Below are 27,573 nucleotides of genomic sequence, written 5' to 3' on the forward strand. Positions count from 1 at the left end.
TGAAAATCTTTGAAAGGGTGAAGCACAAGTCAGCCTTACCAAGAATATATGTGTAAACCAAGCATGAGTGATTTGCTTAATTCACTTAGATAAGCCTGATCAATTCGACACTCTTCAGGCTCAATAGGCTTCATGTATACAGGTACAGAACTACAGAACTATTTTAGGGACTGTAGTACTGAAATAGATGACAGATAAACACCAATAAATTTAGACTATTTGATTTTTTTTTTTTTTTCCCCTTTTTTGGTCAAATCAAGATGTATATACATATGCCATGATGTATTTATTTTCTTTGCTGTGTGAAAAAGAATTCATACTAAAAGATAAAATATGAATTTGATCTGAAAATTAACTGATGGACATGAAGGTCAGGTACTGTCAAATGCAGTCGTGGTACAATATATTCATAAAGCTGTTATAAAGATATTTATATATATTTAAGATAACTAAGCAAGAATGAAAAAGCTTACTTTAATTAAATGTGCTTTGAAATATGAAGTGAGGTAATAATATGTAGCTTTTATAACAATAGAAGCTTTTTAAACAATAGACAACTTGATGCTCCTTAATGAGTTCACTGAACAGCAATGATTGTGTATATTTTCAGATAATGAGCAGTTGCACCTTTAATCAAGTCAGCCTCTCAGTCTCAAAAATCATCACATTTCCTTTAATTGATTTGGTTTTAACGATTCAAGGTATGGACATAATATGAGACACGCAAGAAAATACCCAAAGATAAGAAGCTTGCCCATGGACACAAAAAAAAACAAAAAAAAAAACTGAAAACAGCTGATTACAATGATCTGTGATCCTTACTCTACTGAGACTCAACCTCACAATTCAACACCACATCTATCACTACCCCACTCTGATATGTCCCAATTCTGACCAGCAAAACAAATATAATCAGTCTGCTCTACCATATTTCTTTGTCAACTGTCTGACATTGTCAACTGAATTGACATTCTATATTTAATACAATTGTAGAGTTATTATTTAAATTTTTTATTAAGTTATTGCATTTTTGTCTGACAAACAAAAATAGATTTGGATTTAGACACACATTTTACACCAACCTCCAGAAAAAAAAACCCTAAAGAATAAATTAGATAAAACAAGTTTATATCTTCATTACTGCAGTATATTTAGTCCTGTAGCTTGAACAATTTTAATATCACATCACAAATGTTTAATATAATTTACTGCAAAAATAGAAATTATATTTTTTATGAATAGCAAAATACCTTAAAGTACAAAAAACAATAGTTTCAGTCTGTTATTTCAAAAATGCATTGTTGGTCTGTTTAATGTAGGTCACTGTTACCTATATTAAACAGACCAACACTGCATACAGTAGATGCTTAGCTGACATCTTCTACACAGTCGTCAATAGTAATAGCTCCCGAACACCACCGCCACACAAAACAGATTTTCCTGAAAAACAAAAGACTCAGTTACTCTGCATGAGGGAAGGATTTACTGATTAAACTCAACTCACAGTGATAAAAACATCTTCTGCATAACTGTCTGTGTCAGCATCCCAAAAACACCTTGTGGACATCCTATAAGACAATTCATTTTATTTGTGTTTGGTTTTGAGAAATCCTTTATTATTGGTCTCAAAATGCCCTGATGATCCTTGTTAAGCTGACTGGAAATCCCCAGTATGTTTGCGATGGGGAAACAGCAATATAACATAGATCAGAAAATAGCCTAATATTGGCCCTTAAAATATGCACTATGAATAGCCTGGCATGTCTCTATCTTTTATTGCTTTGTCAGGAATGTCCCTTAGTATGGCAAGTAATTTTGCATTTATTCAAGATGCATTCTTATTATGAGTGTGGCTGCCTCTCCACAGATCTGACCTGCAACTTGGCCTGGTGGCATCATGTTGATTTTAACCTTTGCAATCGATACATGCAATACCATATTGTGGAACATTCTAGGCAAAACATTTCCATGGATAGCAAACCCAGTAGCAAACCCTCCATGGTGTTATGTCTTTGCCTGAAATGTTCCACAGTATGCCATGAAACTCATCTATCGCAATGGAGACTAGGAGGACCTGCACATGAAAAGTTACACTGTGCACCTTTTAATTTGTTTTTCACGTGGCAGGTGTCAGTTAGCTTAGTAGCTAAAATACATCACTGTTTTGAGTCTAAATTAAATAGAAACTTACTTCACCCCTTGTCCTCGTTGTTCTCCAATCACAACCTGCACTGCAAGTTTGTATCTGTCAAAACCAGCCTCTGTAATGACAATATGGGGTGTTAGACTCTTACGGTGACTGTCGTAGCTGGCATTTTGCTAAACCATGGTCTCTTACTCTTTACTCTGTCCTTAATGCTGTCTGCCAGCGTGTTGGACAGCTTTTGAACCTCCTCAGCGTCATATCGCACTCCAGTGAGTCGCTCCCTGACAACTTCTCGTATGCACTCTTTCACCACAGCTGGCTTAAACCTAAAAATACGAAACATACACTTCGATCAAAATGTTGCCATAATACAGTTTGCAGCCTAATTAGTTATAATAAATATTTTATATCAGCCTTCACTATACGTTAGCAGTAAGCATGTGAATGTTGTGTGGCTAATGCATAGTTTTTGTCTTCTTAAGCTAAAGTAATGTTGCTGCTAACTTAAATGTTACTAGTTAAAAGGTAAGCATTGGCCCTTTGTAGTAACGTAGTCACACTGACAACAAACTGCAGGGTTATGTTATGGCGCTAACAGTTTAAACTCACTTGTTTTGATGGTTTGGTCGAATAAGGTATGTATCTGTAGTTCCCATCTTGTTAAAAGACACCGCGGAATGTTAGCCAAATGCTAACAGCGGTTCTGAAGGTTGTGAGTTACCATGGCGACGGACTTATTTCCGCTCATCTTCAAAATAAAAGTACAAGTTGGAGTCGGAGTATAGACTGTATGCATGACTGCAAGGGTTGGGCTCAAGGATCTGTAATAAGAACTATACTAGTATGGTTGGGACATGTGTGTTATATTCTAAATTCTATATACAATCTATGGATTGGGGCTTAAATGCTGCAGGCGTGTAACTTACTTTTTCGTTTTCTATTTGACAATCAAAGCTTGAGGCATGGGGGCTATTGTGGTTAGGTTAACACTTTTTTAAAAATAAGATTAAAATAAGAGCCGTTTGATTTTATTGCAGCATGGCTTACCCAAATCTGTTTAAAGAATATACCTCATACGGAGACTGCTTCAAAATAACGCTCCGGCTAATAACCTATTTACGATTCTATCAAAATATAGCCCATTTTATTTCTATGATGCTACTTGAGTAGGCGTACAACCGTGGACTGAGATTTTAAAGAACATCGTCACTTTCGATTGTCCATTTTACAACATGAAAACGAAACTCTCGAAACGGAATTTCTTTTTCTCTCTATCTTTCTTACCACAAGGAGGCACTTTAAAAGGCACTTGATTTCCATTTAAAATCAGCTCTTGTAATAGGCCTGTGTGTATCATGATCAGTATTTGAATACTTGTTGCGTCTAGTGTGTACTAGCCCATATGGTGCCAGTTTGGGCCCATTTGTAAGCCTGAAATGCTTGATCGTGTCGGAGTCGGGAAATTAAACCTGAAGTGCGTTTTGCTTTTCAAGTTTCATTTTCTCCTAAACAAAACTTGTGATGATGACGAGTCACCCTCTGGTGATAAATAGCTTGCAGAACACATGACCTGTCAGACTATCCGGAACATTCTGGTAAGAATAGGCTTTACAGTCTTATTGTTTCAATGGATTGGGCACCAATATTTCAGAGCAAAGTATCCGAATATTCACAAGGAGACCAGTGGCAGCTGCAGTTTGATGACACAATTACAAAACAGCAGGACGCAGGCTGGGAGCAGTACGAACGGACGATTTTTGCAAGGTAGGGTCCAGTTACATTTGGATCTAGCATGAAATGTGTTACAGTAGACTACATTTTCAAAATCGTAAAAATAAACTATTATTATTATAAAAAATAAATTATTACTCATTCTTAGTGCACTGTCCCCATGAGTCCTGAAAGGGACACGATACCTGCCACTTTCATTAAGCCTATGGAAAGAGAATCCATTCAAAAGGATTTACATGTGTGCATATATATATATATATATATGTGTGTGTGTATATATATATATATATATATATATATATATATATATATATATATATATATATATATATATATATATATATATATATATATATATATATATATATATATATATATATATATATATATTTTTTTTTTTTTAAGGAATAGGCTACATTTGTAATACTATCATAACAGAATGCCATCTCTTTTCGAAAGGTTTAAATGCAGCCTGTGTAGGCGCACCTGGCCTTCCAACCTTGTGAAGGTGATCTTCCATTTTCGGCTAAACTCTCATCAGGGCATGGTCAAGGCGCGCGCCTTTCGTCAAAACTGCAAGAAATGCACAAATGCACCGATGGAGGATCTGATAGTTGAAGATGAAGTCATTAACATCCTGATGGATAATCTGGTGAAGAACATCAGGAAGAAGTGCTACCATGAGATCTTTGATTATGTGCCCAGAGAACATACGGGTGTGGAAGTAGAGAACCCCCATGAGCCTGCTCATTGTGAGGGCTGCAGGGCTGGAGTCTGTGTTGGAGGTGCCGCCTTGCCAAATGTAAGGCTATTTCATGGAGGCAGAGGACGTGGAGGTAGAGGGCGTGGAGGTAGAGGGCGTGGGCACAGATACTGAAGGTAGATGAGTCATGGCTTTGGTTCATGGGTTTGTATGGAAAGCCAAACCATAAATGTAAAAATGACTGGACAGTTACAGCCAGGTGCAATAAATGTGAATTTGGTTGCTTTCTTTATCCTTCTTATTTATTACATTACGATAATGTTTTAAGTGTGCATTGATTTCAGTTGGGCGGACAGGGGAGACTGGGGATGGTTGTCACTTTTTTGTGGTAATTTGAATAGATCTTAAGCTGCAGGAAACACAATATGCAAATGGGAATGTCAAATGTCACACACTACAATGTCGCAAGTTTTTGTCTGATAGAAAACATGTCCAACTTTTTCAGCTGTCGCCACATTTAGGTCTTCAAAGACCTAAAGACTAAAAGTTGAACTAACAATCATACACTTCCACATCATTGTGAATGAGCTGAGTAAATCAATGTAATGCAATGTAATAAACTGCAATAAATGGAATTTTATGACCAGTGCTGATTGTACAAGTGATGCATAAATTTCCATTCTATTATCAATATTGTATCTGTCTCCTTGATATCTTTGCACCTTACCCAAGACAAAATTCCCCATGTGGGACAATAAAGTTTATTTTTGTGACCAGAGGTGGCAAATATGATGTTATTGTGTTATTATATTCTCTATAGGCTACTGCTTAATAAATGTAAATATAGTAAATGTATATAATTGTGTGTGTATGTGTGTGTGTGTGTGTGTGTATATATATATATATATATATATATATATATATATATATATATATATATATATATATACACACACACACACATATATATATGTGTGTGTGTGTATATGTGTATATGTATGTGTGTGTATATATATATATATTTGTGTATATAATACAATTCAATTTTATTTATATAGTGCCAATAACAATGGACTTAGTCATGACGGATGAGGACAGAAAAAGGGACAACAGAAGAAACATAACAAACCCACGTTTGTAGATGTGTACATGCTTAATCATGTTGGAGTCGGAAAGTGAAACTAGGCTAAGTGCATTCTGATTTGACTTCTAGTTTCATTTTCTCCTAAACAAAACTTAAGTGACATAATGTAACAGAGGGTAATGAGTTACCCTCTGTTGATAAATAGTTGCAGTTCACATCAGCTGTCAGACCTACGAGAACTTTCTAGTAAGAATAGGCTATAGTTGAATTATTTTTGATAATTTGATAATTTTGATAATGGAATGGACATCAATATTTCACAGAGAAGTATCAGAATATACACAAGATCAGTGGGAGCTGCAGTTTGATGACACCATTGCAGCAAATAAGAACGGAGACTGGGAGCAGTACATCAGGCGAACTTGTGCAAGGTAGAGTTCATTGTTAATTTCATTCGTGCAGGTCTGTCCCATTTACAAATTGCCTAGGCAGAACTTTTTTGGATCTAGCCTAAAATGTGCATTTATGGTCAGTGTTTTGCTCTTTTCTTCTTTGCTACCTTGTGTTCCAGTGCATTTTTAAAATCGTAAAAATCTATAATCAGTGATAGGAAGAATAGATTGAAAATTTAAAATTTTGTTACAGAATATGCAAACTGAAATGCTTAGAATGCTTTTACAAGAAGTTGACATTTAAAATATAGAGTAAAAACACAACACAGGATCGAAAACAGCTTTATGTTTGTTAACACTAATTGGAGAAGAAAAAAATCACATGTGCACACACCACAAGAGCAGGGTTTTCTATTTTTCTCACTGATTATGTGCAGTTTGAAGCCACAAGTCCTACCAAGACTTTAGAAAAGTAACTATATTCTGAATACCACCAAATGAAAGAGTATGGTAACCTGTATACAGTTACTCAAAATAAGTATTCAAAATATGTATTCTCATTCATTTCCTTCCCAACACTGACTATAAACTATTATTAGTAAATAGTAATATGACCTATGTGGAAATGAATATCAAGACTAAGCCTTGAGAGGGACAACACAAGAATGAGCCCTAAAAGGAACACAACACCTGCCATGTTCATTAGAGCATAGATGAATATTGAAATATACATATTTTGTTCCTTTTTACTACAAATGGAACAGGCTACATTTACAATAATATCATAACAGAACACAATCTCTTTTTGTAAGGTTTAAATGCAGCCTGTGTCCGCGCACCTGGCCTTCCAACCGTGTGACGGTGATCTTCCATTTTCACCTCAACAAAAACACTCATCAAGGCACCGTCAAGATGCATATATTTCGCCAAAAATGCAAGAAATGTGCAAAAGCACAGATGGAGCCACCAAAACTTCACAAGGAAAAAATTGAAATCCTGATGGAGAATCTGGTGAAGAACATCAGGAAAAAGTGCTATGATGAGACCTTTGATTATGTGCCCAGGGATGTTACGTGTGTGCCAGTAAGGAACCCTCATGAACCCGAACACTGTGAGGGCTGCATGGCTGGAGCCTGTATTAAAGGTCCTATGCCTAATGTATTTCATGGAGGCAGAGGACGTGGATACAGAGGGGCATGGGCTTGAAGGTAGATGAGTCATGGCTTTGGCTCATGGGTGTGTCAAGTCAGGCCATAAATGTAAAAATTTACTGGACTGGTGCAGCCAGATGCAGTAAAACGGACTCCGTTTGCTCTCTTTATCCTTGTTATGTATTACATTACAGTAATGTGTGTAATAAAGTGTTTGCATCAATTTCAAACAGGCAGATAGGGGGACTGGGTTTAGTTGTCACATTTTTGTGTTCATTTAAACAGATATTAAGCTACAGGAAAGAAAATAGTCCAACCTTATCGTTTTGTCACACTCTATAATGCAAAATGGCACATGCACACAGCACACACAAAGCTGAATTAAACTCTACAGTCACTGTGTTAATCACCCCTACCCTTCTCTCCTCACATGTGGCTGATATATGTCTCACCCTTATCTGTTTAAAATTGGCACAATATTAATAATTTTGTCTAATAGAAAACATGTCCAACTTGTTCAGCTGTTGCCACATTTAGGTCTTCAAAGACCTTTTAAATTGAACTAACAATCATACACTTCCACATTATTGTGAATGGGCTGAATAAATCAGTGTAATGCAATGTAGTAAATTGCAATAAATGGAATTTTATGAACAGCACTGATTGTACAAGTGATTAATACATTTCCATTCTATTATTGATACTTTATCTATCTCTTTGATATCATAACTTTGCACCTTACCCAAGACAAAATTCCTCTTGTGGGGGAAATAAAGTTTATCTTTGTGACCAGTGATAGTAAATGTGATGTTATTGTGCCAATATATTCTCTCTAAGCTACTGCTTAATAAATGTAAGCCTAAATAATTGTATGTAATTGCTCCTGTCCATCAGTTAAACAAATGCGTCTTTTATATTTTAATTACTTTTCCAGTTATCCAACAGTGGCATTACTTATATCTTCATTTGATCAAACTAAATTATAAAATAAGCTATTAAACACCTTAAATTCTTATATGTCACACACACAGACCAATGTTATTGCTGGGGGAAAAAAACACTCGAGATGTGAACTGTTGAGTAAAACCGTAGCCTAGATGGGTTGGGGACGTGTCAAGAAAGTGCATGACGGAATTAATCCAGCAGGAGGCAATGTTTTTTTATATCGAAAATTGTTGTTTATGTTTCTATTTGAAATAACACTTTCCCCACATTTATTCTTTAATTTATACCCCACCTGCCCACTGATTAATGACCTGCAGTTCAGATCAGGTGTCAGACTTAAGGTAAACATATCAGAGTTTCTGATTTTGAAGCAATGGAAACGGGGTGCACAACAACATTTGAGAAAGTATAAACGAGACAACTGGTACCTGGACATTGATGACAGTATTTCCCCGCGCCAACGAAACCGTGGCTGGAAGCAGTACATAAGGAACACTAGTGGAAGGTGAGTGGCAGCAGCTGTTTAAAAAGCACTGGGTTTTGATCTCTTTATTTACACATTTAGCCTGTAAAAGTGGCCCATATAGCTAGGCTTGCATATGGCTACTAATTTAATTGGGAGAGGCATAATGACTTTTTAACATTTCAGTATCACTTAGGTCTGTTTAATTCAAATCTTCTCTTTAGGTTTAAATGCGTCCAACGGTGTGACGGTCCTATTCCACTTTCGCCTCAACAGGACACGTCAGGGGACAGTGAAAGTGCACCTCTATCGACAAAACTGTAAGGTGTGCAAAAAAGCGCCAATGGAACGGCCAAGCATATCTCCAGTGAACATTAAAATCCTGATGGAGAATCTGGTCAAGAATATCAGGAAGAGGTGCTACGGTGAGTCCTTTGCTGGTAGTTCTAGGGGACATGTTGGAGAAGACGTTAAGATCCGTCATAAGCCCAATCACTGTGAGGCCTGCATCTATGGGATCTGTAGCCTAGTCTGGAGAGCTGCAGATGGAAACTAACAATGGAGGAAGTACTCAATTTTGTTACTTAAGTAAAAGTACATATACTGGAGCAGACAAATACTCAAGTAAATGTATCACATGAAAAGATCTACTCAGGTAAAAGTATTAAAGCAGTAAAAAGTAAAAGTATATCGCACAGATTTTGAGGTCTTGAAGGCTTCAAACGTATTGATTTTGATAGAGATTTGTACTGAAAGTTCTTCAGCAGAAACAGCTGAGTCTTTTTTCCTAGCTGGTTTTGTTTGTATATTTTTATTTGCTCAAATTGTGAATGTGTTAAAAATAAATCTGTCAGTCCTTACAACGGGTCTCAAACAATAATGAAAAATACTTTTACTTTTCAGTCCAGTTAAAAGTGTAGTGGAGTAGAAAGTACACATACCTGCTCTCATATGGAGTGAAGTAAAAGTAAAAGGTATTCACTTATGTACATTTTACATGTATTAAAGTACAGATACCTAAAAATTGACATAAGTCCTGTACTTTTACTTTGTTAACTTCCATCACTAGAAACTAGCTATTTATAATCTGGTGCTGAACATCTCTGTTTAATGTCTCTGTAAATTGCAGCTAATTGTTGTGTCCAGTCATCTTGTATGGTGTTAGAACCTCCTTGGTTATTTATTTTATTTGATTAAGTTATATTTATTTACAGAGGATTAGTCATATTGAAGTTTTGAGCTTTTAGGCTTATCCACTACTTCAATACTTAGTTTACTTTATTCACTAATGTTATAGATTGATAGAAATCACTCTTTAAGTTGAAGAGGCTATAACATATTTTATTTTTTATAATGGATTGCAATTATGTTCTCTTTTGTTTTCTCTAGATTTCTAAGTCCACTGATGTTAAAAGTTAAAGGTGCATTGCACAGCTTTTCTAGTGGAGGGTCCATCACTTGCTTGTCTTTGTAGAGATGTTATTGCTTTGTCTACAACAGCTCATCCTTATGTAATAGATAAACCTAAAACATCATATCGTTTTTTCTTTGTTTTCCTTATGATCGCTTGTATATAGCTGAGATAATTTAGTTTTACTTGCATACATACAGTTATATAATTATTTATAATTATTTGACATGTCTTTTCTTTCTTTTTTGCTACTTATTTAGAATTTATTATTACTATTTATATTTTTTCTCTTCATCATTATAATGTGTTGTGATGTGTGAACTACTGTGTCCATATAATTTCCCTTGTGGATCAACAGAGTTTGTCGAAGTCTAAGTCTAATTCGTTGGTGACCTCTTACACAACAGCTGCCCAGACCATGAAAACTGCAGATTTCCATAAAGCCTCAGGTGTGACACTGGTTTTCCATCTCTTTGCAGAAAGTCACACACCAACACACTGTGGCTTATCTTTTTTTAAACCACCAACATGAGGAGACGTGCTGTTTTGTGTTTTTCAAATTCCCATATGATTTGCTTAGGATTTGTTCAGATAAAGCTCATATTTCAGTAGGACTATATGAATACAGCAAACTCAGATCTGATATTAGTTGGATCAGAGACAGCAAGAGAAGAAGTTACAGATAAGAAAGTTCACATTTTGTTGGTATGGTCGTTTTATTTGATTCCAGAAAGTAACATTTAGACATGGCATCTAAAGTCATTGGACGAGAGGTATGGAGCTGTTAAATGATATAATGTATGCCTTTTAAAACTTGTAATATCTGATTCTTTGCTATTTTCTGTCCAGTGGCTCCAGGTGTCAGTGGTTGCTTTGGCCATTCTTCTCTGTCTTGGTATGTTTTCAAACTGATATCCAACTATTTAGCCCACACAATACTACTTATGCATTTGCATATGGCCTGCATGTCCATTTCAGTGTGATAAAATATTAGCACTGTTGCCATAGCATTTAACTATTCAAAACTAATGTGAAACATGCTTAACATTTATATTTTATGTAATAACTGTATTTGTATTATATATTAAGGTGTAACATAGACTGAAGCAAACTTTAGTGATCCACAAAGAAAATTACTTGGACACACAGCTCACAAATTACTATATAAGAAGAGAATTGAAGAGAATGGAAATTAACCATTTTGGGTATTTCACAAAAGAAGATAAAACAACATTTATTCATAACATTGTAAATGACTTGCAGACCCATGCTGGTAACACTACATAATAATAACTAGACTATTTACAGCCTGAATAAAGCAGGAAGAAAGACCTAATTCAACATAGTTTATTAATAATGGTTCAGGCTGAGTAACTAAGTCATCATCATTGTCATCAAACTTTTATTACAGACTCTTGGTCCAGAGTTAAAAAAGACACACAACAAACCAACTGCTGTACCTGCGTCTTCATAGTTCAGACTGGTACCTTGTGGTACTGAGTTTGTCATGATTCAGGCTTGTGATAAAACTGTTCTCACACTCAGTGAGGCGACAGATGAATCTGTGCATGTTTGCCTGAAAAGATCTGATGTCTGCAGACACAAACAGGTTACATGCACTTTCCCATCTCGGCCTTTTCAATAGAATCCTTAGGCAGTGCCACCATGAGTTTGCGTTTGCTTGTCCTCTTGTAGTTTGACCACAGGTGGGCCGTATATAATGCAGTACAGTCATGGATTCAATTCAAATAACAGTACCCTTTAAAAAGTCTCTTTTTCACTTCACTCTACAGGTACCAAACCTGCGCGTGAGCATGTAGCCTGTGCATTGTAGATGTCCTCATAATCTTTGATAAAATGTCCCAAGTATTTGTATTTGTTACATACAGTCAAAGCATTACCAGCCAATACAAACTGAGAAAACCTTATATATTGATCATCCTTAGTTCTACAGACCATTATTACACTTTTATTGGCATTACATCTTATATCAAGCGCCACACCAGACTCCTCGCCCAGAACCAGTACCACTGTGGCCACCCCAACAGGCTCTCGGTCACCACCATTCGGGATCTCGGTCACAGCAGCTGCGAGGCACACCACATCAGCCGGTCACACAGTACAGCGGATTCACAGCCTGTTTTAACGTGGTGACCTCTGCTCTCAGGTGCTTCATTCTTGTTGGTAGGCATGAAAAATCCAGGCTATTGAACGCCATGGGTAGTAGGTCATCCAGATGATAAGAAACAAATCTGGGAACCTTCTTTCAAAACTTTCAAGCAATGTTTAATGTTGTTTGCATTAAACATTGCATCTTTGTGTGCCCCCTTATGTGAGACACGCCTCTAGGATGTAGGACAAAGCTCAAAAAGAGCCCTCTCGCAGGACTCAATCCACTCTGAATCAAATGCATTAACAGCCAATATGACAATCTCATCCTGGCTCATACTCTTCATTTTTTCAAAGAGGAAATTCGGCAGTTCATCCTCAATAATAATTTTACCACCAGCTGTCTTATATATCTCTGGTTTCAAACAAGAACATTTAAACACTGCAGAAGTGTGCTCACCACTTTCACCGTCAGCCATCTTGGTAAGCAAAGCAAATAAGTAAGCTAATTGTTTTATTATAGAAATATTTTTTTTTCCCCCTATATTTTCGTGTTAGATTTTGTACATTTATAATGCTTGCTTTCAGGGGATTGTTTTATTCATTACTGATGCGCGATTAACATGCTATGCTGTCTCCTGCCAATTCAATCTTTGAATACATCTAATCTAATCTAGACTCAGAGTTATGACATTAATGAAGCAGTTACTAAGCCTGAGTACTTAAGATAGATACTTAACTATCTGTTCATCATGAATCAAGCCTTTCTTCATGCTTTATTAAGACTAATTAATATGTACATACTATAAAGTCTTACCCAAATACCTGATGTTGTGTGAGTGATTTTTTTTTTCAGCCCCCTGCAGTGTTCTGAGTTTGAACTGCTCAGAGCCCACGCAGCTCGCACTGTTCACCGCTCTGGATCCTGTCTTCAAACTGAACTCCATTCGGCCCGTCAAACACATGACCACCTCCACCAATGTCACCATCTACTTCACTATGTACGGCATACTTGGAGTGGTGAGTGGAACAGTGTTAAGATATGCATTGTGCATGTGCATGTGTGTTAATCCACTGCAATTGAAAAATGTGATAGTTATGGTAACACAATACCTACACTGTAATCAAATCAAGCCAAGTTAAGAGTACTTGAATTACAAAAGTTTTATAATGATTTGGGTAATTTTCACTTGACAAGTAAAATTATCCAATGGAACAAGACTATTTGTACTTAAAATATGAAAATATATCTTGCTACACTTAAGATAAAAAAAACAACTTTTTGCACTTAAAAAAAGAAACCAAATCTAATCTTGCTTGAATTAAGAAAAATACACTTATTCCATTGGCAGATCATTTTACTTGTCAAGTTGAATCTACCCAAATAAAGTAAAATGTTCTTAATATAAGTCTTTTTAACTTTTTGCAGTGTATGTCACAATTCAGGCATATGGTAATAATTTTCAGTCTGTATGATACTATTCCAACTAAAATGCAGTGAATAATATTTTTTTTATTGAATGTGTTAAAATTCTATGGCATGCATGTATCTGCGTGTGGGTGGCTGGGCATGTATCACATTGTGGGGACTAAAATCTGGGGACAAATTAGATTACTAGATTAACAACATGAGTTAAAGTTAATTTATAGATTAAAATAAGTTATGGTTTAGGTTAAGGTTATGTATGTAGTGACGAAGGTTAAGTCTCCAGGAAAAGTCATTGTAATGTCACCAAAACCCATGGAAACCCAATATATGTGTGTGTTTTTTTACTAGGATGAAAAGGCTCAGTTGCTGATGACTTATATCTGGCTGAGTTTTGTGAGTACACATAATAATGGAGTTAAACTAGGACCTAAAGTTGAACAATAGAGTAACATTTTGTCTGATATTACAGTGGTGGAACAATGAGTATGTTTCATGGGATCCAAAAGAGTGTGGCACCTCAAAAATACCTCTTCCCAGGAATAAATTTTGGGTTCCAGACATTGTCATCAATGAATTGTGAGTCTGAACACTTTATTTTTAGAACAGTATGTAAATCAATGCAAAGGTGTATAATGGGTTTACTCGGTTATTTAAAAAATGCTCTTTTTAGTTATACATATGTCTTAAAGGGCTCACATTACACTATTTTCTGATCTATGTTATAATGTTTCCTCATAAGAAACATCCCTGGAGTTTTGTTTTGCTTCATTAGCACATGTTTAACTCACAAATCCTGCATATATAGACTGAGTTCTTCTTTCAAATGGAAAAAACTCAGTTCCACCTTGTGATGTCATGTGGTAATACAGAAAAAGCTCCATTGTGTTTTTAAACTCCATTCAGTGTCACTGGAATAATTTGCAGATTTAATGTTAATTTAATCCATATTTCTGTCCTTGTTATTATGGCAGGTCTGTTCTGGTTTTAGACCTGGTTTAGCTTTAATTTTAGTTCTAGAACATTAGACCTGGTTTAGATCTGGTACTCAGATGGCAAATATTTTCTTAGGTGGCATTTGGTGTGAAAACTTTGAGAATTACTGATCTAACTAACTGACTTTTTATATGGCATGACTGACTTTTTCAGCATGGATGAGAACAAAGCTCCCTCCGTTCCATATGTCTATCTCCATAGTGATGGACGAATCAACGATGGTCTACCAGTCAAAGTGGTCAGCTCCTGTAACCTCGACATCTACACATTTCCGTTTGACATCCAGAACTGCACACTCACCTTTAACTCCTACCTCCACAGAAGTAAGTCTTATCGCGATAACTGTTGTGTAGTTGTGGAAAGAGTACTGTAAAATTACACATGCAAAACATTTTAGCAGTATTTCAGATCAGTCTTTTATACAAATATTGTTTAAAGGTGCATTGTGTAACTTTTCTGGTTGAGGGCCCGTCACCTGCTTGTTTCTATGGATATGTCATTGCTCTGCCTGGAATGTTCCACAGTATGACATTGAACAGCTCTACCTTACATTTACTCAATTACAGGTGATTTTATAGCCTAGAAAAACAGGCATTCTGACTGTGATTGTCTGTCCACAGATCTGACCTGTAACTTGGTCTGGTTTGGTTTCCATGATGATAGAAAGATTTAATACCATACTGTGTAACATTCTATAGAAAGGCAAGGCAAGGCAAGTTTATTTGTATAGCACAGAGACTTGTACACAAGCAGAGCTGCTTTAAAGTCTATTCTCTTCTCAAAGAAGCAATAACGTCTTCACAAAGAAAAGCATTTGACAGGCCTTCCACTACCAGAAAATTTACACAATGCACCTTTAATAAAAAAAAAAAAAAGTAAGCTGAATTACCTTGTTTGACATTTACAATCACTGCAGGTGATGAGTTTCCATATATAGTAGTTTACATATATGTGGAAGTGTAAAAACGAGCGGAGAACTCCTATGATTGAAAATGTAGCTAATAAAATGACATGGATAGAATTATACTCAATTACAAGTACCGATATATATTTAAAGATCTTCTACGAAAAATATACAGTTACCCATAAAATCATTGATTATTTATTTATTTCGATCACGGTATATTTTGACATTAATTCACAGACAGTCATATTTAACATACACAGACCGAAAAGGTGTAGGCTGAAGCTTAAGCTGCCTACCCTTTATTCCTTTGTCAGAGCATCATCTTGACACCAGTTCATCTTCATAAATACAGCAAGAGGAAACAAACAAATCAGAAACAGTACAACAAAGTACTACAGCACAACCTAAGTATCATATTTCATGTATCTGTCCAGAGTTAAACATTTAAAATTCTTTATAAAATGAAAGAGACTTGTGCACAATTTTAGGTTTTCTGTACAGTTGTTTCAGAGCTCCACCCCTTTAACAGATATACAAAATTTCATAATGTTTGTTCTGATTTTCTTTTTGATAAACATGGCTGTGCCTCTGAGCTCATATTGGCTCTTTCGGATTTTTAACATGTTCTGCAAAGATTTTGACAGGAGATTATTTACTTTGAACATGATTTTCAGAGTATAAAGGTCGACTAAATCATAAAATTTCAGAGTTTGAAGGTTTATAAATAACACATTGTTTAATTCGTTATAACTTGATAATGTTATTGCTCTTATTGCCTTTTTTTGCAATGTAAAGACTGGATTTGCATTAGTCTTATATGTATTGCCCCAAATCTCAATACAGTAGGGTATGTAGGGCATTACCAGCAAGTTGTATATAATAAAAAGACTGTTTTTATCTAGGATATATCTATATTTGTATATAATTGCAATCACTTTAGATAATTTATTTCTAATTTTATTTATGTGTGATTTCCAGTTTATGGTCTATAGTTACTCCTAAAAATTTATTTTCGAAGATTCTTTCTAGTGGTGTATTATTGAGCAGAATTTGTACATTATTTTGTACTTTTCGTTTTGCAAATATCATAAATTTAGTGTTTTCTATGTTAATTAATATCAAACCAGATATCTACTTAAATCTACTTAATTAGATTACAGTAGCTGATATTTGTAATTAGTTATTTCACTCAAGGTTATAATGGTCTCCTGTGGCTTTTCAGTAAAGGACATAAGGGTGGTTTTGGGACGATCTGTGGAGAGGATCACAAATCTCTCCAAAGAGGTGATGACTACAATGGGGGAGTGGGAGCTCATTGACATAACCTACAGCGACTGGAGCGAACACAGTGATGAAAACGAGATTGATGAGCTGGCCTTTCATGTAAGTTCTCGTTTAAATAAAGTGTATACATATTAATGATGAGAAAAGAAGCCATAATACTACCATAATGCAAATTAAAGTATAATATGTAAGGATATTAAGTAGTGGGAGATATCAAAAAGAGGGTTAATATATTGCATTGGTTGTTTTGGAGGTATGCAAAATGGAAAAATTAATGTTAATAGTATATTTTCAAATTTAAATAAATATGTAAAAATAAATAAAATATTATAGAGAGAGGCAATTGAGGCATTTTGGTTCACAAAAGATTCTTTTTTTTTTTTTTTTTTTTTGGTTTTTTTGAGTAAAACGTATGTATATTAAAGAAAATAGAAGATAGGGAAATGGGTTAGTAAATTTGATGAAGAATTATTCTAGCAGTACGAGTACAGTACTTATCCTTTTTGTAGTAGTGTTCTTGTTTTCATAGTACACCGCAGACATAATAGTCATAGCAGTATTGATAGTATTTCAGGTGTGGTTGAATAAATTGTAAGTACTGTATAATTACTAGTACAATAGTTGCAGCTGTAGTCATAAAAGACATTCAAAAGACTAATTTGAATGACAGCAAATATGAAAATAAGACCAGTTCTATTTTTTGCAGTCCATCAAAAATATATGTGTACTTGTCATTGCTGAGGTTCGATTCAAATAAGGATGGAAATTTTTTGTGGAGCAAATTTCTGTTATTTTTATTTTTCAGTCAACTCAAATGTTACAAAACAAAAATGCATTTCTAAAATATCTGTTTCCTACCACTGTTAGGAAATCTTTTTTTACCTTAGTAACAATTTCACAATTTGATTATTTAAAAGTCTTTTAAACAAGGATATAAAGTGACATATCTGCACTCTGCCCAATTTCTGCACTTTAAGATTAACAGTCACGTTGTAGCCCTGGGCTGATGGATAAGATAACTGCCTCAGTGTGATCGCCTGGGATCCAGAATACACATATTTTGCATACTTTACAAAGTGAATCCTCGTGACTTACAGGTGAATTAGCCAATTAGGGACATACATGGCTATCTGTATTGAAAAAAATAAAGGAAAAAAAAATTACGGGGCATGAAAAAACTTTAAGGATTTTTGAAGAATCAATGAGCAAAGCACTAAACTCTATTAATCTGAGGTGAGATCAATTAGATTTCATTTGTAAGTCATATGTGACCAGTGCACTCTTTCGTTTCACATGCGTCTCTGAAAATAAACAAATCTGACTGCACGATCAAGTTTGACCGGACTTGAGACATGACAGAGGGTGTGATTAATCTGTATAAAACACACAGAGAGAGATATCATTCTGGATTTACCAAGCAAAAAATATAGTGATCTACATTATTAAAAATATATTCATTTTGTCAATGTAGCCCACCTTTACTACGTACACTGCACACTAAACGGCTGATATTGTCCTAATTTAGATCCAGTGTGCAGTGTAGCTAAATGTGTATAAATCTGAGCTATTATTACATTTCTTAAAACTGGATTCTCTATAAATAGTTTTGCTTTCATTTTACTGATGATATATTTGTGTATTACAGGTACGTGTGCGACGCAGGGCCACTCTGTATGTGGTTAATCTGATCATCCCCAGCTGTTTCCTCATCACCGTGGACCTCTTCAGCTTCCTCCTGCCTCCTCAGAGCGTGGATAGGTCCGCCTTTAAAATGACCCTGATCTTGGGCTACACCGTCTTTCTCCTCATCATGAACGACCTGCTGCCCATCACTGGAAATATCATACCCCTCATAAGTAATCTACACATTATTTAAAGTGACTGAATTTCATGTTTTCTGTAATCATAAGGTTAGTTTATGTGGTGGAATAGTACCAGTGGTAGAAAAGTTCGAGAAAATGTAGAGCTGTGCTTAAAGAAAATACTTTATTATTAGTCTGTCCACATCTCTAAAGCTCAGAATGCTCCATTCCACAATATGATGTCATGAAGGGGTATAGTTTTCCAGTTATCAGCTTATATTTGGTAAAGACTGGGAAGTTCAGGGCTGAAATGATCCAAACTATTATTCTAATGAAGGTTTATGGACTTTAAAAACACAGTATTGCCTGTACATGACATCACAAGGTGGAACAGAGTGTTTTCAGTTTAAAAGAAGAACTTAACATGTGGGAATGAAACAAAACACAACTCCAGTGTATGTTTTTGATGAGGAAACAACATTATAACATAGATCTGAAAATTGTGTAATATGGGCCCTTTAATATAAATAATTATGTTAACTACATTTTAATGACATTTTTGTGAGCCTAGCCTTTCACATGCACTTGAACATTTCGATGGCAGGTGTACGGATGTTTAATTTACTTACTTTTGGGTTCCAGATGTCTTTTTCTCCTTGTGCCTCGCTCTAATGGTGGCCAGTTTGCTAGAGACTATCCTCATCACTGATCTGCTGCACAGCGCCAACCGTCTCTCTCCTATGCCACGCTGGGTCCGTGTACTTGTACTGCAAATCTTTGGCTGCCTTGTCTGCCTGCCGTGGAAGCCTTCAGAAAATACTGAAAACACAGGTAAAAGTCCCAAATCCATATTTAATTTTTGAGGCATTTTGGCTCAAAATAGTGTAGAGCACCTTCACAAAAGGGTAATGTTTGGTCTTTTGAGTGAAATGTATGTATATAAAAGAAGATAGAAGATAGGGAAGTGTGTTGGTATATTTTATGAAGAATTACTCTAGCAGTACTAGTACAGTATTGATCCTTTTTGTAGTAGTGTTCTTGTTTTCATAGTGCAAAACAGACACAATAGACATAGTGGTATTAATAGTATTTGAGGTGTGGTAGTATAAATTGTAAACACTGTATAATTACTAGTACAATAGTTGCAGCTTGTCATAAAAGACAGTAAGTCAAAAGACTAATTTGAATGGCAGCAAATATAAAAATAAGACCACTTATATTTTTTGCAATCAAAAATATATGCGTGTACATGTCATTGTTGGACATTTGTTGGACTCAAATAAGCATGGAAGTTTTTTGTGGAGGTATACACTGCAAATTTCAGTTTTTTTTTTTTTTATTTATCAGTCAGCTCAAATGATGCAAAACAAAAACATATTTGTAAAATATTTATCTCCTACCACTATCAGGAAATCTCTTTTACCCTAGCAAAAATTATTTCACAATTTGATTCAACTGCACAAATAATATTACCAAGATACAGGGCTACACTCATACCATAGTCCATACAATTGTACAACAACTCATCATTATGTAACAGAGAAGCCTATGTCCTGTCAATCATCATATCATCTTTTGCACTGTTTTCCTTATGACCTCTTTTTATTACCCTTTTGTTTTTTTTTTCTCTTCGTTATTATAATTTATTGTGACTTGTGAACTATTGTGTCCAAGTAATTTTCCTTGTGGTTCAATATAGTTTGAGGGAGTCTAAGTTAGGGATGTAACCATATCCTAATCTCTCGATACAATATTTTCACGATATGCATCTCATGGCACAATATTTATTTCAATATTTTGTGGAAGCTATCACAATTGTGAATGCACTACTTATAATTAACTGAAAGTTATTCCATTATGTAGATTGGACTGAAACAGAGCAAAGGATCATGGTATATGTAGTTCTCTTCATTTTTACTCTATAACAATGAATTTAAGAAACTTGTAATTCAATATATTGTGATGGCCCACAGTATTATTGTCAGACTTATGATGATACAATATTGCAATATTTCAGTTATTGTTACATCCCTAGTTTAAGTTAACTTCAAAACAAAGTGTAATAAATTACTGTATGTTTTCCATCTCAGTTGATGTTGGTGCAGATGAAATAGAAATGCAGAAAGAAAGCCCTCCCAATGAGACTGCACTGGTGAATGCTGCTGACATCCCTGAAGGTGGAGGTGAGAAGAAAGACCAGCTGGCAGAGGACACAGCCCTGCAGGAGCTCAGGAGCCTGGGGGAAGACCTCAAAGCTCTGCGATTCCATGTGGACCAGCAGTTGGGAGAAAACCCAATCACCAAAGAGTGGGTCCAGGTGGGTTTCATCATAGACCGCCTGCTCTTCGGCATCTACATCCTCTTCATCTCAGTCAGCTTTGTCACCATCATCGTTATCTGGGTTAACTCATACAATCACTAGTGTCTGGTCCTTAGTGCAGTTAAGTTTTCTTTTGTTCCAACTTTTTTGGTGGGGTGTATTCACATTGACTGGCCCATTTTAGTTCTATAATGTAGACTTGGCTTGGTCCTTTTTTAGTCCTGGTTTATTTACAGGTTTAGTCATATTTTGATGTGAATGTGTGAACACACCCTTAGAATTACAGATCTAAATTTATTAACAATTAATGAAAATAATCAGAAAATATTAAAATTTAATTTTTTCACCTAATATGAAATGTTGCATCATCATTTTAGTAGTGTTTGAAATGAAGAACTATATTTACATTTTCAATTTTTGGTTATATCACCCATTTACATGTGTCTGATAAAATTATTTCGTATATGCCACAATAGACTTCAAATTGGTGAGTTAATTTGTTCATAGAAACACATTTGTCTAAAATATGTGTGACATTGTATTACAGTAGAGTGGAAAACAAACTAATGAAATAAAACTTTATAAACACATCTACTCAGTCCCATGTGGGTTTTTTAAACTACAAGTCAGTCAGTTAGATGTCAGTCAGTACTTTCTGATGGCTGCTTGCATTTTTGATACAGTGCAGTCTATAAAACTACATCCTCTGCTTTTTGAAAAAAACTGAACTGGAAATGTAAAAACACACTTACTTTACATACTGCTGATATTTTAGTGCCACCAGCAGAAAATCAAGTGCTCTAGGGTTCTGTTCATCTTCATCAGTCTGTTTCTGTGTGGTAAGTACAATTTAAGTGTAACTCTGGTGCTCTGTTTGATCATAAGTTTTGTTTAAAGGCGTTTGTGTTCTCTAGTGAATGGGTTATCTGTCACAAAGAACTGCACATCTCCGGACCCCGTTGCTCTGCTGGAGGCTCTCGGTCCCGTCTTTGAACTCAGCAGTATCCGGCCAGTGTCAAACCTCAGCACACCCACTATGGTCTCTATGGAATTTATCATGTTTGGCATTTTGGGAGTGGTAAGTTTCAGCACTGCTATGTTACTTTTCGGGCAGAGGGTCTGCCATCTGTTTGTATCCAAGGAAATGTCATTGCTTTGTCTAGAATGTGTATGTCAATAAGCCTATCTCCACCATGACAAGCAGGCGGCCCCCAATGGACCAAGTTACAGGTGAGATCTGTGGAGGAGAGATCCCATGCACAGTGAGAATGCATATTTTTCAAGGTATTAAAAAAATACCTGTAAAAGCAACAAGCACAAGTTATTGAAATACTGTGAAACAGTCCAGGCAAAGCAATAACATCTCCCTATAAACAAGCAGGAAACTATTTTTTTTAAATCCGTAGTCCATCTTTAAATGTGTGTATTTTCTTTTTTTTTTATCAGGATGAAAAGGCCCAGCTTCTGACAACATTTATTTGGCACTTTGTGGTAAGTAGTTAGTCTTGATGTAACACATGTATAAAAAGAATACTGACTGTAGTAATTTGCTTTACAATCTCTTAGGTATGGGAGAATGAGTTTATGAGATGGGACCCAGATCAGTGTGGCTCTGCCTGGCTGACTGTCCCAAGAGAAAAAATGTGGGTGCCAGACATTGTCATTAATGAATTGTAAGTAACAATTTCTATAGTTTAGTGTAATATCGTATTGTAAAAAAAAAAAAAAAAAAAAAAAAAAAAAAAAAAGTCTAAAATGAGTCCATTCTAATAACAGTGGGTTCACAGTTGTATTTGTTTGGGCCTACCTTAAGCCTTTTTAATTCTGATGCAGACTTTGTGTCATAGTTCAAATGCTATCTCTAAAATTAAGGGTATTTTTTGTCAGACTGGTGTGTTGTTTACACATACCTTGACATATTTTTACATGCTTCTGTCCTACGTCCTTCTTCAGATGATGCTATTCCTCTCCTAAAGCAGGTAGGAGAATGGTGTCAAACTGTGTAAATCAGTTGAGACACCGTAACATCACATGACCCTTCTAAAAAAGGATGCAGAAGACATCTGAAACATGTCAGGGTATGTGTAAACAACACACTGGTCTATCAAAAAAAACAAAAAAATGTTTGGATAGATTTAGTTCCAAGTTCACTCCCAGTTTTAATGTAGTGCTTAATATCTTCTGCTATTTTGTGAAAGGAATGAACATGAAAATGCACATCTCTTGCTAACAATATATTTTCATTTACACTGTAGCATGGAGAAGAATACAGCCCCATCGGTCCCATATGTGTATTTAAACCATGATGGTACAGTGACTGATGATCAGCCAGTGAAAGTCATCAGCTCCTGTAGACTGGACATCTACCTGTTCCCCTTTGACACTCAGAACTGCACTTTCAGCTTCAACTCCTACATTCTCAGGAGTGAGACTCAAGAGTGAACTCTGATCATGTTTTAATCTCATAATGTAATGTAAACTAAAGTAATCTTTTTATTTAAAGCTACCGATATGCAAATTAGCGTTCTGTGGGACAACGAGCTTAGATTCAACATTTCTAAAGAGGTCATGACTACAATGGGCGAGTGGCATCTAGTTGGACTCACAGCGGAAAAATTAGAAATTCCATCCAGTTCGGGAGGAAGCTACAACGAGCTCCGCTATTATGTAAGAATTATATCACTATTACTCATTCTAGGTCATTTCTGCCAGGGTCTGCCAGCTGCATGAATCAAAGGAGATATTATTGCTTTGCCTAGAAGTTCCACAGAACGTGTAAAACTAATCTGTTACCATGGAGACAAGTTGTTTGTCCCACCAGGCCAGTTTACAGGCCAGGTCTGTGGACAGGTGGCACTGCTCACAGTAAGAAATAAAGCAATAAAAACAATAAGCAGTAAAAACACAAGAATATGCAGAAAGGTTAATGTTATACACTGAATCATTTCAGGCAATGCAATAACATCTAGAGAGGGGTAAGTAGCATAGCCCCACAAGAGAAGTTACTTAATCCAACTTTAAGCCATTAGGTTATGTTGTTGCCTATTCATTTATTCCTTGTTTGCAAATACTTCAAAAAAGTAATCATCTAACTGAGTAACAGAATGAACTATACTCTTATAAAATACAATATGAGGCACTATGTAGCTGAAATGGCTTGAATTTTGGAGATTAAACATGTACCAGTATTATGGAAAATTGAGGTTTAAGCCATGCTGTAATACTGTTAACTCATCATAAACATACCTGTAGATGTTTTGTTTCATTCACATGTTTGAGTAACCCTTAATTATTAATCTGTCTACATCTCCAAGGCTCAAAATGCTCTGTTCCACCTTGTGATGTCATGTAGTGATAGTTTTCAAGTTAACAGCTACTTTTGTTTAGTTTGCTGGAAATTATGGGGCTGAAACATGACATCACAAGGTGAAGTGTTTTCTGTCTGAGAGAAGAACTTGTGCGTTAAACATGTGTGGCTGAAATAAAACATAACTCCGGGTATGTCTGTGATGAGGACACAACATTATAAGATAGATCAGAAAACAGAGTAATATATATCTTTTAAAATATCTCATGTATTATTACAGGTGTCTGTGCGGCGCAGTCCTACCATGTACGTAGTGAACCTGCTCCTCCCCAGCTGTTTACTAGTTGCAGTGGACCTCTTCAGCTTCCTCCTGCCCCCTCAGAGCGTGGATAGGTCACAATTTAAGATGACTCTGATTTTGGGCTACACCATGTTTCTTCTCATCATGAACAACTTGCTTCCAGTCACTGGGAACACCATACCACTCATGAGTATGGAATAGTTCACTTATTTATGGAAAATAGAGCTTAAAGGTTTGGGAAAAATATCAAATAGCAATTTTTCAGATGAGTTTTGGGATTGCAGTTAGGTTTGTGATGTGTCATAAGATTCTATTCAATGAAAAAAGAGTGACGAAAGGCCTATGAACAAACTAGTCCCATGCATTTTAAAACATGCTTGTGTTGATACTTTGTGATGCTAGCTCTCTGAGGATTTGTTTGACTTAAATCTGAGCTTTATTTCAACACAATCTGACCATATTTCAGTTCTTTCAAAGAACTGACATAGCTGGGACTACACCAGGTGATTTTTACGGTTAAATGAAATTCCTCTCAAATAATTTCACAGTTGCTAACATTAGCTGACAGTTTTTCAGTTGGTCACTCTCACCTTTTGTTGAAAATCAAACACCTAAACAGAACCATGATCACTCATATTGATCACAGGCTCCTGAAAATGTGTTTTTTCTGAATCTTAAAACAGTTTTTTTTCTAATATGCGCATTGTGTCACCATGGTAACTGATGAGCATTCCTCTGTACATATAAAAATAGCACACCCCTAGCGTGATGTCACTGCAAATTATCAGTAGATCTAAACTACAGGGTTAACAGTTTTAATGAGGAAAAAGTCTTAAAAATTTGGCTTTGAGATTTGCTAATTGTGTACATTGAAGCTGTGATTTCGATTAATCTTGGGAAATGGGAAAGTACAAATTTAAAACATAATTCTTTCTGTAGATGTGTTCCTGACCATGTGCCTGGTTCTGATGGTGGGCAGTTTACTCGAGACCATCATCATCACAAACCTGTTGTGTGGCGCTGTTAAAGACTCAGAGGTGCCCTGGATCCTCAGACTGATTATTCTGCAGTTCTTGGGACCCCTCGTGTTGCTTCCACCAAAGCCTAAAAAGAAAGAGGACACAGTAATTGAAAACCCAGCCGTAGAAGGTATATTAGATTAAAATCAAATACATTAAAAAATAACCAAGTCATCGTGTTGATGCATAGATACATACAAGGACAAAATAAAACATTTCTTTGTGGTAAATTATAATATCTTACATATACATATAGTTATAGTGCTTGTAACATTTTCAATCACTCACTCTGAGAGAAAGGTAGAACTGACACAGAACTGACTCTTGTGAGCTTTAAGCCACATTATGTTTTTTTGGAGATAGCAACATTATATCTGGAGTTGTGTTTTGTTTCATTCTCACATGTTTGAGTAACCCTTTATCATTAGTCTGTCTGCATCTCCAAAGCCTTAAAATGCTCTGTTCCACCTTGTGATGTCATGAAGCAGCAGTTTTCAAGTTAATAGCTACCTTATAACTTTTTTTCAGGTGAGACTGGCAATTCCAAGGCTGAAATTATCCAAATGATTCTAGTGACAGTGTTTGGAGTTTAAAAATACTGGAGCACTTCCTGTATTACCACATGACATCATAAGGTGGAACAGTGTTTTCCATTTGTGAGAAGAACAGAGCCTAAATATGCAGTATTTGTGAGTTAAACATGTGTGAATGAAACAAAACATAACTCTGGGAATGCTGGTGATGACGAAACAACAATATAACATAGATCTGAAAATAGTTGAAATAGTGAAAATAGGGCTTTTAAATTTCTCATCTCAGTAATGGTTAGTTATTGTCATTGCCACAGCTGCCCTAGGACAGTCTAACAGTCTCCTACAAAAGGCCACTCCCACTTGGCACACTAATAATTTGTTAAAAATTTGTTCTATAATAAGGATGACATGCATATTGTAAAAAATGTAAAATCTATGTAGTTCTGGTTCAGTTGAAAACATTTGGTTCTATCTAGCCTATTTAGTATCTACCTCAAAAAAAAAAATGATTTCATGGGCTTACTTAAAGGGTTCATATTGCACTATTTTCTGTTCTATGCTATAATATTGTTTCCTCATCTTTTTTTTTTTTTCATTCACAAATGTTACCACACAAAACCTGCACATTGCACATAGTTGAAGTTCTTCTCTCAAACAGAAAACAAAAATGCTCTTGTGATGTCATGTTGTAATGTGTTTTTAAACTCCATACGCCTTCACTAGAATCATTTGGATTATTTCAGATTTGGAATTACTAATCTCTACTGAACTAAAGGTAAGAGGTAGCTGTTCATTTGAAAACAACCACTCCATGACATCACAAGGTGGAATAGAGCGTTTTGAGCTTTGGAGATATAGACAGACTAATAATAAACACAACTCCATGTATGTTTTTGAGGAGGTTACAACATTCTAACAAGCCTTTGACACAAAACATTGACACAAAAGTCAATTTTATGTAATATAGGACCTTTAATAATAGACGTGTAGCTGAGTGTGTCAAGTGAATATACAGTTTTCTAATCAAAAAACATTTATATGTCTCTAGCCACAGATCCAGACAAGAGCCCAAAGCTGCCTGCACCTGCCCCAAGGAGTAAAATAGCAGAGGCTCTTCAGGACCTGGGCAGAGAACTTCACCAGATCCGTCAGAAGGTGGAGCAGCAGCGCAGCAGCAGTGAGACCTCAGAGGAATGGTTTCAAATGGGCTACATCACAGACAGAGTGGTCTTCATCACCTACATCATCTTCATATCAGTTAGCTTTATCACCATAGTTATCATGTGGGCGAAGGCATCATGAGGGTCAATGCAGCAACATAGGGACCACCAATAAGAAGTTCTGAAGTAGTGGCTTTTAAATTAAATAGATCTACTTGCAAAGTCGAATAGGCTACATTTTATATTGTAGAGATTACATACTGTTTTTATTACATGATATTTATTTATACAAGGAATATACATATACATATGTATATGTATATATATATATATATATATATATATATATATATATACATACACACACATATATATATATATAT

General features: G+C 35.6%; 3 protein-coding genes across 6 annotated transcripts; 2 read left to right on the forward strand and 1 right to left on the reverse strand.

The window, feature by feature from the left end:
• Nucleotides 1–657: 657 nt before the first annotated feature.
• dynlt2b (dynein light chain Tctex-type 2B) lies at nucleotides 658–3,568 on the reverse strand. 3 transcript variants are annotated; one of them, XM_020924865.2, is made up of 6 exons: nucleotides 3,431–3,568; nucleotides 2,756–2,894; nucleotides 2,339–2,472; nucleotides 2,192–2,261; nucleotides 1,505–1,568; nucleotides 658–1,440 (listed from the first exon to the last, which is right to left on the reverse strand). In XM_020924865.2, the coding sequence occupies exons 2-6, from the start codon at nucleotides 2,800–2,802 to the stop codon at nucleotides 1,393–1,395; spliced, it is 363 nt and encodes a 120-aa protein (XP_020780524.1). In that variant the 5' UTR covers nucleotides 2,803–2,894; nucleotides 3,431–3,568; the 3' UTR covers nucleotides 658–1,392. The 3 variants fall into 3 exon arrangements, with proteins under 3 accessions (XP_020780524.1, XP_055021060.1, XP_055021061.1); XM_055165085.1 differs by lacking the exon at nucleotides 3,431–3,568 and adding an exon at nucleotides 3,194–3,327; XM_055165086.1 differs by lacking the exon at nucleotides 1,505–1,568.
• A 49-nt stretch (nucleotides 3,569–3,617) lies between these two features.
• si:ch211-276k2.1 (uncharacterized protein LOC565147 homolog) lies at nucleotides 3,618–5,358 on the forward strand. The gene is made up of 2 exons (XM_020924827.2): nucleotides 3,618–3,910; nucleotides 4,337–5,358. Exons 1-2 carry the CDS (start codon nucleotides 3,774–3,776, stop codon nucleotides 4,752–4,754), a joined length of 555 nt encoding a protein of 184 aa, XP_020780486.1. The 5' UTR covers nucleotides 3,618–3,773; the 3' UTR covers nucleotides 4,755–5,358.
• A 373-nt stretch (nucleotides 5,359–5,731) lies between these two features.
• LOC110160023 (uncharacterized) lies at nucleotides 5,732–27,485 on the forward strand. 2 transcript variants are annotated; one of them, XM_055164535.1, is made up of 20 exons: nucleotides 5,732–5,910; nucleotides 5,988–6,095; nucleotides 8,840–9,040; nucleotides 12,992–13,155; nucleotides 13,913–13,957; nucleotides 14,034–14,140; nucleotides 14,711–14,880; nucleotides 16,687–16,847; nucleotides 18,394–18,604; nucleotides 19,193–19,381; nucleotides 20,641–20,867; nucleotides 21,646–21,709; nucleotides 21,785–21,948; nucleotides 22,317–22,361; nucleotides 22,437–22,543; nucleotides 23,126–23,295; nucleotides 23,374–23,537; nucleotides 24,458–24,668; nucleotides 25,418–25,627; nucleotides 27,079–27,485. In XM_055164535.1, the coding sequence occupies exons 1-20, from the start codon at nucleotides 5,844–5,846 to the stop codon at nucleotides 27,330–27,332; spliced, it is 3,039 nt and encodes a 1,012-aa protein (XP_055020510.1). In that variant the 5' UTR covers nucleotides 5,732–5,843; the 3' UTR covers nucleotides 27,333–27,485. The 2 variants fall into 2 exon arrangements, with proteins under 2 accessions (XP_055020510.1, XP_055020511.1); XM_055164536.1 differs by lacking the exons at nucleotides 5,732–5,910; nucleotides 5,988–6,095 and adding an exon at nucleotides 8,529–8,657.
• The last annotated feature ends 88 nt before the right edge of the window (nucleotides 27,486–27,573 follow it).

Source organism: Boleophthalmus pectinirostris, unplaced genomic scaffold, assembly GCF_026225935.1.
Source record: "Boleophthalmus pectinirostris isolate CB_2022bp ecotype Guang Dong unplaced genomic scaffold, ASM2622593v1 HiC_scaffold_7, whole genome shotgun sequence".
In the NCBI taxonomy this organism is placed as follows: domain Eukaryota; kingdom Metazoa; phylum Chordata; class Actinopteri; order Gobiiformes; family Gobiidae; genus Boleophthalmus; species Boleophthalmus pectinirostris.